At 48.2% G+C, this 14,728-nt stretch overlaps 1 protein-coding gene across 1 annotated transcript; it reads right to left on the bottom strand.

The window, feature by feature from the left end:
- Positions 1-10,337: 10,337 nt before the first annotated feature.
- Positions 10,338-12,918, bottom strand: Hes2 (hes family bHLH transcription factor 2). Its single transcript, XM_020166673.2, has 4 exons — positions 12,735-12,918; positions 12,545-12,640; positions 12,192-12,291; positions 10,338-12,111 (listed from the first exon to the last, which is right to left on the bottom strand). Exons 1-4 carry the CDS (start codon positions 12,777-12,779, stop codon positions 11,846-11,848), a joined length of 507 nt encoding a protein of 168 aa, XP_020022262.1. The 5' UTR covers positions 12,780-12,918; the 3' UTR covers positions 10,338-11,845.
- Positions 12,919-14,728: the final 1,810 nt, after the last annotated feature.

Raw genomic sequence — 14,728 nt, 5'->3', positions numbered from 1 at the left:
CAGCCCTCCTCCCTAACAGTAATCACTATCCGTATCAGTAGTTTAGCACACAGCAGCTTGTATTTGTTGCTATACAATATTTCATTGTGTGAATATAAGGATTCTTTACAATCTCTTTCATTCTCTCTCTTCTCTCTCTAGCCAGATTCTTTCTTTACATTTTCAACCCAGAGTTTCTCAAAAATAATGTCTTGCCCCTCGTCCATTTTCTAGACCGTTTGCCACCTTTCCCTGTAAACACACTCAGCTTTGATCCTCATGACCTCAGAATATACACCCCATTATCCTTGGTGCAGTCATCTGACCCACGGCCATGTCCTCTCTTACCTTGAAGAATGTTCTTGCTATATTTGGTCCCTGTCCTGTGTGGTTTCAATGTCCACACCAACCAGCCAGAGCAAAGTGGGCTGAATGGAATAGATGTGCAACGCAAGTGGTAGAGCTCCTGCTTTGCAAATGTGAAGCCCTGAGTTCAAACCCCAGTCTCACCAAAAAAAATTGCCACACTGTTTCTATAGTGACTGTACCATTTCGCTTTCCCAACAGCAGTGTACTGGTTCACAGCCTGGCCATCCTGGGTTTGTAGTAGTTTCTCACTGTGGTTCTAACTTGCATTTCTGTGAGAGCTAATGATACTAAGTGAGTTCCCATAAATTTATTAGTCATTTGTATTTGTTTCTTTGTGAATGTCTCTTCAGATTTGTGCATTTTAAAAGTTGGGCTATATGTCTTATTATTGAGTTGTCAGAGTATTTTGTAATTATTTCTTTTTCTTATTGACCTGGCTAGGACCTCCTACAAAATGTTTAATAGATGTTGTAAGGCTAGAAGAGTGGCTTAAGTGGTAGAGTGCCTGCCTAGCAAGCATGAAGCCCTAGTTCAAATCCCAGTATCACACACACATACACACACACATACACACACAAAAGCTGGGGGCCAGTGGCTCATACCTGTAATCCTAGCTACTCAGGAGGCAGAGATCAAGAAGATTGCAGTTCAAAGCCCTAGGCAAATAGTTCAAGAGACCCTATCTGGAAAAAAAGAAAAGAAAAAAAAAAACAGCCTGTGAAAACAGGCTGGCAGAGTGGCTTAAGTAGTAAGAGCACTTGCCTAGCAAGTGTGAGGCCCTGAGTTCAAACCCTAGTGCTGCCAACAACAACAAAAAAATGTGGTAAAAGCAGGCTTTCTTGCTCTGTGAAGAAAGCACTCAGGCTCTCACCATTAAGCATAATCGTAGCTGCAGAGTTTTTGTAGCCATCCTTTGTGGAGGTGAGGAAGTTTCCTTCTATGTTGGGGGTGGCAACGCTGTGGATGGAGTCTTGAATGCTAGGCAACTGTTCTGTTACAGAGCCACATCCCCAGCCCTTTCCTTCTGTTTGCTCAGAGTTTGTGGTGAGTGGTGAGTGGAGCTGGATTTGATAGCTGCTTTGCATCTACTGAGATTATTATAAATTTTCTGTTAATTTGGTAATTACATAAGTTACCTTTTTTTTTTTTTTTTTGAACTCAGGGTCTTTTGATTGCTAAGCAGGAGCTTTTCCTCTTGAGCCATGCTTCCAGTTGATTTTACTCTGGTTAGTTTTGAGATAGGTTCTCACTTTATTCCCTGGGCTGGCTGAGACCACCATTCTCCTATTTATCCTTCCTGCAGTAGCTGAGATGACAGGTGAGCAAAACCAAGCCTATCATGAGATGGAGGTCTCATGAACTTTTTCCCAGGTTCACCTGGAACCTTGAACCTCTGGATCTCTGCCTCCTGAGTAGCTGGGATTTCAGGCACAAGACACTATACCCAGTCTGTTTATTTTTGAGTTGAGGTCTTGTTATACTGCCCAGGTTGGCATCTAACTACTAGGCTCAAATCCTCCTGCTTCAGCCTACCAAAAGGACCTCCAGTCCATTTTGCTTTGATTATTTTGAAGATTGGGTCTCTTGCACTGCAGGTGTGCTCAAGATTAATATGTGTGTGTGTGTGTGTGTGTGTGGTATTTGGGTTTGAACTCAGGCCCTCACACTTTCTAGGCAGGCACTCCACCACTTGAGCCATTCCGCCAGCCCTAGGGTTTTTTGGGTTTTTGGTTTTTTTTTTTGTATTTTTTTTTTTGGCAGTACTGGGGTTTGAACTCAGGGCCTCATGCTTGCTAGGTGGGTGCTTACCACTTGAGCCACTCTGCCAACAAAGGTTAATTTTTTTAATGTTAGTAAAAATCTTGCATTCCTAGCATAAATCCCATCAGTCATGACATCTAATACTTTATTGTTGGCTTCAACTGAGAAATATTAAGAATGTTTACATCTATGTGAAAGATGTTGAAAGATATTGAGCTACAGTTTTGTTTGTAATTTCTCTGTCTGGTTTTGGCATCAGATTAATGGTGGCCTCATAAGGTGAGGTAGAGCCAGGCGTGGTGGCACATGCTCAGCCATTAGGGAGGTGGAGGCAGAAAGATCGAGTGTTTGAGGCCAGCCTGGACAAAGAAGGAAAGGGCTGGTGTTGAAACTCAGGCCCTGGGTTCAATCTTTGGTATACGGGGGAGATAGGGGATGGCAGTCAGGGAAGTCTTTCTTTCTTTTTTTTTTTTTTTTTTTGCAGTACTGGGGATTAAACCCAAGGCAAGCACATGGTAGGCAAGTGCTCTACCATTGAGTTACACCCCTAGCCCTCTGATAATTCTTTCTTTCTTTTTTTTGGGGGGGGGCTTGAACTCAGGGCCTACCCTTGAGCCACTCCTCCAGCCCCTTTTTTGTATGTGTGGTGGGTATTTTTGAGAGAGGATCTCAAAAACTATTTGCCTGGGGTGGCTTTGAACTGCCATCCTCTTGATCTCTGCCTCCTGAGTAGCTAGGATTATAGGTGTGAGCCATGGTGCCCAGCTAGTAGTATGTACTTCTTAGTGTTGAGTAATAAGCCATTGTCTGAATGTTTCACTGTTTATTTATTCATTCACCTACTGAAGGACGATTTGGTTTTCTCCCAGTTGGACAATTATGTTTATAATATTCTGCTATGTGATTACTATATGCTGCTATAAATATGCAGCATATAAATATGGACACATTTTGTGTGGAAATAAGTTTTCACCTCCTTTGGGTAAATACCAAGAAATGTGATTGCTGGACTGCATAGTAAGAACATGTTTAGGTTCTTTTAGAAAACTACCTCCCTGTCTTCCAAAGCAGCTGTACTATTTCACACCCTCCAGCAGTAAGTAGGGTTCTGGCTCCTTCACATCTCACCAGCATTGGTGACATCAGTGTTTCAATCTGGGCCATTGTAATAGGTGTGTAATTGTATTTCACTTTTCATTGATTGATCTTGTGGTGCTGGGGACAGCAGCCAGGACTGTGCACACACTAGGTACATGTTCTACCACTGAGCTAAACCTCTTGCCTTCTTATCTTTCTTACTTTCTTCTTTTTAGTACCTATTTTGGGTTTAATTAGCTAATCTTTTTCTAATTGCTTAAGATGGAACTTTAAATAACTTATTTTGGACAGTTCTTTTCTATTATCTTTTTAAAACCATATGTTTAATTATAAACATTGGTTTAGTTGTATCCCACAAATTTTAATGTGTTGTGTTTTCATTTTCATTGTGTAGTGTTCCTTGTGTTTTCACCTTTGACTCATGAGTTATTCGTCTGTTGTTTACTTTTCAACTATCTGTGAATTTTCCTTCTCTTTCTCTCTTTCTTACTTAGCTGGGGATCAAATCCAGGGCCTCACTGGTGGAGTGGCTCAAGTGATAGAGCACCTGTCTAGCAAGTGTAAATCCCTGAGTTCAAACCCCATACCACCAAAAAAAGAAAGAAACAAGAAAACCAAGGGGCTCACAAATGCTAGGTAAGGCAAGTGTTCTACCACTGAGCCACCCCACGCCTTGCAGCTATTGTTCTGTTGTTGCTTTTAACTTAATTCTGTTGTGGCCAAAGAACATTCTCTGTATAATTTCATTTCCTTTAGCCTTACTAACCTTGTTTTATAACCCAGCAGATGGCCTACTGTGTAATTTTTCTGTGAGTGTTTGAAATAGTGTGTATTCTGCTGATGTTGGGTTCAAGAGTCAATGAGGGTCAACTAAATCAAACTTGTCCATAATGCTATTCCAGTCTTCTACACAGTTCAGCTTGTCAGTCTACTTGTTTATCAGTCACTCGGAGAGAAGTGTTGAAATCTTCAGCTATCATTGTGGATTTGATTATTTCTTTCTGTTATCTGGTTTGTTTATTTTTATTTTTTGGGACAAGTCTTACTTAAACTCATGAGCCTTCTGTTTCTGACTCCCAGGTGTTGGGATTACAGTTGTGAGCCACTATGCCCAGCCAGTTATCAGTTTTTGCTTCTTGCATTTTGAAACCCAATTACTAAGTGCCTACATATTTAGAATTTTTTTTATCACAGAAACTACTCCTAGACAGAATTTTTTGTCTTCTTGATGACATATTATCACATACTGTATCACATTCTGCAATCTGTTTGTCTGATATCAGTGTGACCGCTGTAGTTTTCCTTTGGTTAGTGTTCCCATGATGCACTTCTTGTGCCTTTTTAGTTCAAACATGTCTCCATATAGTGATAGTAGCAATAGCATCCTGCCTTTCCATGCGGCTGATGATCCTTGTCTTCCAGCTGGGGCATTTGCATCATTGATACCTAATGAAGTCGTCAATATATCGGCATTTAAATACCATTTGCTCTTTGTAATCAACTAAAATATTAATAACAAAAGACAGGACTGTAAAATAGGTACAGTGAGTGGGGGGGGAGGGTGAGAAAGGAGATTAAGGTGAGAATACACAGCTGATGGACTTCATATACCTATATGAAACGAAACAAAGAAGCCTCTTGCATTTGCTTTAAGTGGGGTGGGGAGGGGGCTGAGGAGGAGAGAAAATGGGGGCAATGTAAATAATGCACAATGTAAGTCTAATCTGAATTGTTACTACAAATCTCCCCCTGCATAATGACTATATCCTAATAAAATATTTATAAAATAAAAAATAAATACCTTTTGCTGTATGATTTACTATCCATTCCACCTGTCCTCTGTTCCTGTTTTCCTCTTCTGTTCTCTTTGGGATTGTGTACTTTTTAGGATTCCATATTGTCCATGCCTTAGCTTCTTAAGTATATACCTGCACTATGGCAGCAGTTCCCAATGTGACCTTCTTGAGCCGCTAGAGGTGGCCAGGACTCTTTCAGGGGATCCATGTAATCAAAATGATTTGATAATTACACTCAAATGTCACTTGCATTTCATTCTTATTCTCTTACAAGTGTACTGTGGTTTCCTGGCAACTTCCTGACGTGTGATGATGTCGTATAATGAAATAACTATATTTGAAAGATCTGTATACATAAAATATCACTAGCCAGTATTTTCCAGTTGACCAAAGCAGGATGTCACCAAATCATGCATGGGTAAAATATCCATTCAAAATGCAAGCTAGGGGCCATGAGTGTAGCTCAGTGGTACAGTGCTTGCCTTGCACACATAAGAACCTGGGTTTGATCCCATACGCACATACGAAAAAAAAGTAAGGTAGATCAATGGAGTTTAATGTAATGAAATTACATCGGTATAGTTTCAGATGCACGACTGTAGCTAATCTTTAAGAAACTAACACTTGGGCTCCTAGAGTGGCTCAAGCCATAAGAGCGCCTGCCTAGCAAGCATGAGGCCCCAAGTTCAAACCCCAGTGCTGACAAAACAAACAAAAAATTCCATAAGAAACTAACATTAGCTGTGGTGCATGCCTCTAATCCCAGCTACTCTGGAGAAAGGGGATGAGAGTTCAGGGCCAGCCCGGGCAAGGTTAGCAAAACCCTATCTCTCAGTGATTCATGCCTATAATCCTAGCTACTTGGGAGGCTGAGATCCAGAGGATGTGGTTCAAGGGCAGCATTGGCAAATAGTTCACAAGACCCCATCTCCAAAATAACCAGAGCTAAATGAACTGGAGGTGTGGATCATGCAGTATAATGCCTGCTTTGCAAGCACAAAGCCCTGAGTAATAAAAACAAAAGGATTAGGGACATGACTTAAGAGGTAGAGCATTTATTCAGCATGTATGAGACCCTGGGTTTAAGAAAAAGAAAAATAATACTAGTTGGATATGGTGGTGCTTGCCTGTAATCTCACCTACTCAAGAGGCTGAGGCAGGAGAGAGACAGAAGCAGGAAGGTAGCAAGTTGGGGGCCAGCACGGACAACTTATTGAGACCCAGTCTCAAAATAACATTTTTTAAAGGGCTGGAGTGGTGGACACACACGTGAGCAAGAGGCCCTGCATTTAGGAGTCTAAGGCAGGAGAATCGGGAATTCAAGGCCAGCCTGGGCTACAAAGCAATACCTGTCTCAAAATTAAAAAAAAAAAAAAATCCCCAAAACACTCCTCCCTTTTCCAACTATATATGGATATGAGGCCAGGTTTGCTTTCCTTTCTTTTTTTTGGCAGCACTGGGGTTTGGACTCAGGACCTCACGCTTGTTAGTCAGGCACTCTTACCACTTGAGCCACTCCACCAGCCATTTTCTGTGTGAAGGGTTTTTCGAGATAGGTTCTTGAGAACTATTTGCCTAGGCTGGCTTCGAACTGTGATCCTCCTGATCTCTGCCTACTAAGTAGCTAGGATTGCAGCTGTGAACCACCGGCACCTGACTGAGGCCAGGTTTTCTTCATCTACTTTAACCATCACAACATATCATAACACATTGAATGCAGAAGAAGATATGAGAATTCTCTGTCTCTATCTTCATGTGGCCTCCTTACCTATGTCTCTGTGTCCTCTCTTCCTCTTCCTCTGTTTTTGTTTTGTTTTGTTTTGTTTTGTTTTGCTTTGGTGGTGGGACTAGGGTTTGAACTCAGGGTTTCTCAATTACAAAGCAGATGTTCTGGGCAGCAGGAGAGGCTCAAGGGGTAGAATGCCTGCCTAGCAAACACAAGGCCCTGAGTTCAATCCACAATTCCAGTAAAAAAAAAAAAAAAGCAGGCACTCTCCTGGTTGAGCCACTCCTCCACTCCATTTTGCTCTGGTTATTTTGGAGATGGGCTCTCTCTGCCCATTGCAGATAGGTGTCTTTATTTTTTTGGTGGCAAAATGTAAAAAATTTCCATCTTAACCACTTAAGTGTACAGTGCAGATACTAAGTACATTCAAATTCTTATATAGCCTTCACCACCATCTCCATTCCCTCTCTTTTCCTCTGAAAAAACTGAAACTGTCTTCATTAGACACTAACTCCCCATCCCCCAACTCCAGTGCCTGGGAATCCCCATTCTTAGATGGATCATTGCTAGAGCAGGTACACCTGAGGCCAGGTTTCAGCCACTGATTCAGACACAGGGGATGTGAATCCCTGGAGGTGGGCCTGGAAATCTGAATTACTCAAACTTCCCAGATAGATGGAAGAGATAAGGACAAAAAAAAATCAACCCCAAATGATGTGAAAGCTTATGGGAATTTATTGATTACAGCCTGTGAGTGTGAAGTGAGTAGAAGGTATCTACCCTGTTACCATCCTTGGGGAAGTTCCAGAGTCAGTTCTGGTGCAGGTCGATTTGCCCCAGTCTGCTGAGGCTCAACATAGAGGCACAGACATAGAGGACTAGAATGTTCTAGGAGCAGAGGGAGGCTAGTGTGTCATCAGCAAGCATTTCCATGAAGGGCTGGTGGTAAATTGCTTAAAGAGAAACCACAGGGGTGGAACAGGACTTCCAAATACCACTGTTTTATTTTTTCTTGTTGTGTTTTGAACTCAGGGCCTCAGGCTTGCTAGGCAGCACTCTACCACATGAGTCACTCCACCAGCCCTTTTTTGTGTTGGATATTTTCAGGGTGGGGTATCATGAACTATATGCCCAGGCTAGCATGAAACTGCGATCCTCCTGATCTCTGCCTCCTGAGTAGCTAGGATTACAGGTATCCAGTGGTTTTATGACTTACTTTTTCATTCTGAATATTCTCAGGAGTTTACAATAATCATTTTATTTTAGTTTCATTACAGAGGGCATCAAAATCTACTCCCCACAAAACCTGAAGCTGCCTTTGGTTTTTGAGGTCTGGAATGGTTCTTACTTTTTTGGTGGGGGGGGCGTATAGTAGCCAGGGACCGGATGTCACTATTGGCCCATGCTGACCTGGAACTCCTGGGATCAAAGGATTCACTTGCCTCAGCCTCCCAAGTAGCTGGGATTACAGGAGTGAACCACTGAGCACAGCTTGGTATTTTGTTTTCTAACTACACTTGGTCCAGTGCTCTCTGAAGTTTATTGAAAGTTCTCATATACTGAAAACAGAGATGGGTGGCTCTGGGCCCACTTTCCACAACAGAAGCAGCAGTGGGCAAATACTCAGCTTGGAACCTCCTCCCTTCACCTACTCCCCCTAGGCCAGGGAACCCCTCATTCATGCTGCTAGGTTAGTGACCAGCCTTCCCGCCCCTGCTCCTTGCTGCCCTCCAGTGGAGCTCCTGTAGCAAGACATCATGTGTGCACCCGAGGTGTGTCTTCTAGAGCCTTTCTCACGCTCCTGAAACCATTATTCATGTTTTATTAGAGCTTCTTTAAGCACCTGACACTTTGCCAGGGCCTCTGAAAACCCTTGAGCGAAACTAGTTACTCACTGGGAACCCTCGGTGGGTGGCTGCTTTCTCCCCCACATCGCATGCCCAGGCAGCTCTGGGAAAGGTGACCACAGCCTTAGGGATATACAGGGACACACACACACAGAGGTATGTACACAGTCCCCCAGAGACAGCCACATTTGTAGGGCTTCCACATGGGAATTAAGGCCAGGGGAAATAATGCCACCAGGTGGGAACTTTAGCAACCTGGCACATCTCTGAAAAGTAAATACGCAAAAAAATTAAAACAAGCAAAAAATAAATATGGCCTAGATGTTGTGAGTGTGTGCTCAAGGAGAGGCTTTCAGACCCCTTATGAGAATGACAAGGCTACCCCAACCCAGCTGAGACCATCAACCTTTTCAGCTCTTCAGGCTGAGCCACTGGAAGAGACTGTGTTGTAGGTGCTGCATGAAATATGGAACAGCCCCCTTTATCCCACAATCCCCTCCAGAGGGGAGACCCCAAAGCACAGGAGGGCTTAGGGAAGACTGTGAGAGCCACAGGTTCCTCCAGACCTTTCCTGTAAGCTAGTTCATTCTGCTTCTGTCCCAGGTGAATCAGAAGGAGACTCACCTGCAGGAGCCTGGATTCACAGGTGGGGCAGAGCAATTTGGAAATGTTTATATGAGAGGATTCCTCCTTGGCAACCCACTCTTTATCCTGAGCTCATGGAAGCCAGATGTGAACTTTCCTAATTACCTGGGACCAGAGGAACAGGTGGGGCCTGTCCCAGGTCCGTATTAGCCAAGGGTTCCCAGACAGCTCAGTGCTCTGGTGTCATTGGGTCAGAGAGTCATTTCTCCCACAGGTTTTATGGAAGAGAGATAGGGGGCTTTTTTTTTTCAGGCAGGAAGTTAGAGTCAGTTATGGAATCATAGTGGAACAGATATCCCAAGGGCTGGTCATTTGGTCATATGTGAGGCTTGTTTGTCATAAAAAGTCCTTCTACTTGAAGCCTCCTCCCTCCCACACTGAAGGAGCCACTATCCTGCTCACCTTGGCCACCAGACAGGGCTCTGGGCACAACCAGGGAGCTACCAGAAGGAGGTATCCACAGTCCCATGTGGTTTCACAAGCTCAGCTGGGAGTACCAGCAGAGACCTCCTGGGAGTTCCAGCATATTCTGCTGGGAAACTCCGGCTTCTTGACTTGGGCACCTACCTAGGCAAGCCAGGGCCTGCTGGCTGCCCGATTCAGGTTCCCCAGAGCACCTGACCCTGTGAGTCACTAGTCTATCCACACACGCTCCCCCTCTCCACGACTGTTTGCACTGTCACTTGATTAGGGCCAGATCAATGCAAGTTACAGAACTGGAGGCTGAGAGGGATACTCAGAAGCAAGAAATGGCAGGTATGACTAAAAAGAGGAGCGGGGCCTATAGAGAGTTTAAGCCTGTATTAAACTTATGTGTGGGAACAAAGACCCTGATGGAGCAAATATTCAAATGTGATCCCTGGGGCTTGAGGTGGGAGCTAAGGCAAAAATCAGACTGTCCAGTTGCTCACACCTGTAATCCTAGCTACTTGGGAGGCTGAGGTTGGGAGGATCACAGTTCAAGACCAGCCTGGGCAGATAGTTCACAAGACCCCATTTCCAAAAAAACAGAACAAAATGGACTGGAGGTATGGCTCAAGCGATACAGTGCCTGTTTTGCAAGCATGGAGCCCTGAGTTCAAACCCCAGTCCCACCAAAAAAAGAAAAAAATGAGGTTCACATTTCAAGCACAGCGTGGTCAATCACATCACCTGTGCATTGGTTCATCATGTTTATTGAGCATCCACTGTGTGCCCAGTGCCTCGGGGACATAGAGGTGCATTTTGCTCCAGCACTGCCCTCCAGGGGCTTACAGTCTAGTCACCTGGGCCCAGCACAGCCTTGCTGGGGTCCTGTTCCCTTTATCCTAACATTGGTTTTTTTTTTTTTTCAGCAATGCACATAGCTTCCCCCACATCCTGCCACCCAAATCAGTGCCCAGGTTATCATGGGTTTGTGGGGCATAGGTTGATATACTTACCCCATCAGTTCTGTCTTCTTGCCCCCTAGTGCCCTGGTCTCTAACACTAGAGACTGGGGAGAATTCACAACTCTCCTTCAATGCTCCACAAATCCCCAGGAAAGGATGGGTTTATGATTGACAGTGGGCAGCAAGCACTCCAGCCTTCTCTGGGGCACCAGCTCCTGAGATCCACAGGCCCCTCCCTGAGTTTTCTCAGGCCACAGGGAAGAAGAAATGTCTCAAGAACATATTTCTTCCAGTAACCAGTCTCAGGGAGTAGTTAGCAAGAGAAAACAAAGAAAGGTGTTTCCTGTTCCTCAACCAGACGCTCTGTCTTCACTTTCTGCCTTTCCATGGTATGGACCCTGCTGGCTTCCCACTGGCTCTGTCCCTCTCCTGGATTCAGGTCCTCCAAGATAACAAGCTTCCTTGAAGCCTCAGGGTAGCCTCATTCTTGTCTCACCTCTTCCTCATACCCCAAGACCACCCAGCCTGGTGTGTGGGGGACACAGGCGTTATTTTAATACTGGAGAGATATAGCCTTATACATCCTTCTCAAGACCCCTAACAAAGCCCTGACCTCCAAAAGCATGAATACCTGGATGACCCCTACCCCTATCATTGACCAGGACAGCCTAGCATGGAGGTGACAACTGTTCAGCCCTACATGTCCCTTTCCCTGCTTGGTGCTCTGCAGAACCTTGGGAGTGACCAGAGCCTCTCTGGCCATTGCTGCTGTGTGCATACAGCTTCCCAAGCCCAGCTGGGCAGGAAGTAGACTCAAACAGGATTGGGAAGGTAGTGACCCATCAGAGCAGATGGCTGCACCTGGCCCAGGTGAGCTCCTGAATCAGGCCTTGATCTGTTGCCAACTGTAGGGCAGGTGTGTCACTGCCCAGGCAGCTTATGGCTGGCCCAGTTCCAGAGGCACTTCCACCAGCTGGAGTGGGGAACTTCCTCACCCTGCAGGCATTTGCCCCTCTCCTCCTGCCCAGACACCCCCAACCTGGGGTGAGGCCGGACAACTCTTATTTTCTCCAGCTGAGTCTTGAAGGTCCTTCACTGGCCACATGAATCACAAGCAGCCAGTTCCAGCATGGGTGTGGGTGCTGGGCTGGTCTCCCAAGGCATAGGAATGGCAGTCACCACGAAGAGTTTCCTCGGCCTGAGCGGTGCTCCAGGTACCTCAAAGTCAGTAGGATTCGTGGACAGGCCAAGAGGCTACCACGGCCGCCAAAGACCGAGGTCGCCCGGAGGCACAGGCGGCGAGGGCGCAGCAGCAGGTGCGGGCGGCGTCGCTGGAGAGGATGGGCCACCAGAGGAGTCTCTAGCATGTTCGCAGTCAGGGGTGGCGCTGGCCGCCCTCCGCCGCAGATGCTCCAGCAGGCGTGCGCTCACAGCGGGCTCCAGGACGCAGCAAGCTGGCAGCACACGGGCCAGGCGTGCCAGACAGGCGCGGTAGCCCTCGCGGTAGCTGTCCAGGGGCGCTGCGGGAAGAAAGCAGCATGAGGCGCAGAGTGGCGTGCGGGGTGCAGGGCCCAGAGCAGGAGGGAATAGGGTCACTCACCGGGTGCTGTGGCGAGGCAGGTGGACACAGGCAGCTCCTTCAGGAAGCGCACGGTCATTTCCAGAATGTCAGCCTTCTCCAGCTTGGAGTAGCGAGAGTTCTGCGCCAGCCACGAGAGAGAGGAGCAGAGACGGAGAAACAAGACAGACCTCGGGCAGCTGCCACCGTGAGCACTGCGCTCTTGGAACAGGCTTCGCACCAGGAAAGCTATGGCCTGCGGTGGCCACCTTGGCTCAGCCTTGGGCGCCCCTCCGGCAGAAGCACAACTTCCCGCCCACCCCGCTAGGCGCCCCAGGACCCTCCATCTCTGTTCCCCAGGATGCGGAACCGGGACCGAGCGCCCGGGCACTCACCTCCTTGCCCAGCAGCGGTAAGATGAGCCCCTTGAGCTGGCTCAGGCTCTCGTTGATGCGCGCGCGCCGGCGCTTCTCCAGCAGCGGCTTCAGACTCTGCGGGCCGATGGGTGGGCGTGGAGGCCGCAGTTAGGTGGATTGCGGTCCAGGACCCCAACCCCGCCCCCAGTCCCCAATGCTTGGCTCCTACCTTGCGCAGCTCCGCCGCGTCCCCTACTCCACGAGGCAGTCCCATACTCCTAGTGAAAGCGGCGGCCGCCGCTGAGGGTCCCACGCGGGGGTTGACCTGCGTCTGCAGCGCGTAGAGCAGAGACCAGCGCCGGACGCGGTACCGAGTGTAGACTCAGCCCGCGCCAAAGTAGTGAGCGCCGCGCCTGCTGCCCGGCTTTAAAGAGGCTGTGTCGCCCGCCCCGCCCCGCGGAGTCCTGCAGCCCGCCGCTCGCACCTCCCGCCTTTGTTCCTGCGCCGGATAAGGCTGGGGGGGTGGGGGACAGTGGTGCCCCCAGGGATCCCCCTACGGCCTTCGCGTCCCATCTGTGGCGGAGTTGCGGGATGTGTGGATAGGCTGCCATCGGGCCCACCATAGGGATGACCCTGGACCGGGAGGGTGGGCGGGAGCAGTTCTCTCCTGGCTCTGGTGGCAGTCCTTTCTAACACTGCCCTGCTTCATTCATTCCCCCACTGGGGTTCAGCGCGTGCTCTGAGACCTTCCTTGAGCCCCGGCAAGGGATTCAGCAGCCGCAGGACTGATAAGAGAGACCCCACCAGCTGCTCCAAGCTGGACGGGGGTGGCGGGGTAAGAGGATGGGGGCACGGCTCAAATGCTAGAACGCCTGCCTAGCAAGTGCAAGCCCTGAGTTCAAACCCAGTGCCGCTAAAAAAAAAAAAAAAGGCCCAAGCTGGACCTGAGAGAGGTGGAGTTTTATTCTGGCCCTCGCCTCTGGGTACTGACCCAGCCAGAATTAGGGTCCTGGTTGCTGAATTCCCAGACTCTAAACACTCCAAAGAATCTTCAGCTGCCCACGGAGTTAGAGGTCATCCGGTTTCCCCTCTGTCAGTTTTGGAAGGGGAAACTGAGCACCCTCCCCCACACAAAAGGAGGCAACCCGGAGCCCCTTGGAGCTCCTTTGGCTACGGATTCCCACCCGCAGGACAGTCGCAGCTCATGTGACCGGCAGGCGGGGCTGTCCCGAGTGCGGGCTCCTGGCTGCTAGCCTCAGCCTCTGGGGCTGGCCCGGACACGCCTCCGCGACGCGTGGCCGTTGCTGCAGCAAACTGGCAGGCGTCCCCCGCCCATCTGCTGCGGGCTTCCCTCCCCAGACTGGCTGGCAGGGCAACGGCCACCCTGGCGGACCACACCATGAACTTCGGGACAGAAGCTCGAACGCACTTCTGGCGGGACCTCAGGAACCTAAGCCCAGAGTAGACGCCATGGGTGGAGCCAAGGCAGGCCCTGTCCAGAGTGCTGGACAGACCCCTCTTTCCTGCCTCCGGAGCCCCATCCCCGCCATTATCCCCAAGTCCCCTTCCCGCAGTGCTCCTGCTGCAGGGGTGAGAAGACCAGTGTACCCTTTAGGAAGAAGTCTGGAAGAGCAGGAGTAAGGGGAGCTCGGACTGCCATGTCTGTCTGTGTGTGGCATACAAGGGACCACTATCTATGATGGCATCTCTATGCTAAACTAAGGGCCAAACACGTTTTGGGCCTCGCCTTCACTAACCCTCATAACAGTTCTACTTTATGAGAATTTGTCCTAGAAGGGCTTGAAGTGCCTGAACTCCCTCTGTCATGGTTGAGTCCTGCATGCCCATGGGCTAGCCCCTCTGATGTATTTAATTACTCTTACTTTTAATGTTTTTTTTTTTGGCTGTACTGGGGTTTGAACTCAGGGTCTTGAGTTTGCCAGGCAGGTGTTCTCCCTTTAAGAGCTCAAAAAAGAACTTGTAGATGCCCACCCCCCACTGGCTTATTCAGTTCTGCACTCAGGAGCCCACCCTGCACCAACAGGTGCATCCCTGTGAAAGGCTGGTACTCGCTCCTGACGGGAGAGGCTTGGGGAGGACAGTTCCTCAGTTCCTGCTGGAACAGTCCTCCCCAGGCCTGTGGACCGCCATTGAAGACTGAAGGTTGGAGGAAAAGATTCCTTTTCCAACACCAGTTACTCCAATTTTCAGCCTTTCCCTCCA

Source organism: Castor canadensis, chromosome 7 (genome assembly GCF_047511655.1).
Source record: "Castor canadensis chromosome 7, mCasCan1.hap1v2, whole genome shotgun sequence".
NCBI classification, from domain to species: Eukaryota; Metazoa; Chordata; class Mammalia; order Rodentia; family Castoridae; genus Castor; species Castor canadensis.
Note: the sequence above shows the minus strand (reverse complement) of the source record. Positions and strands in the feature narration are given on the sequence as shown.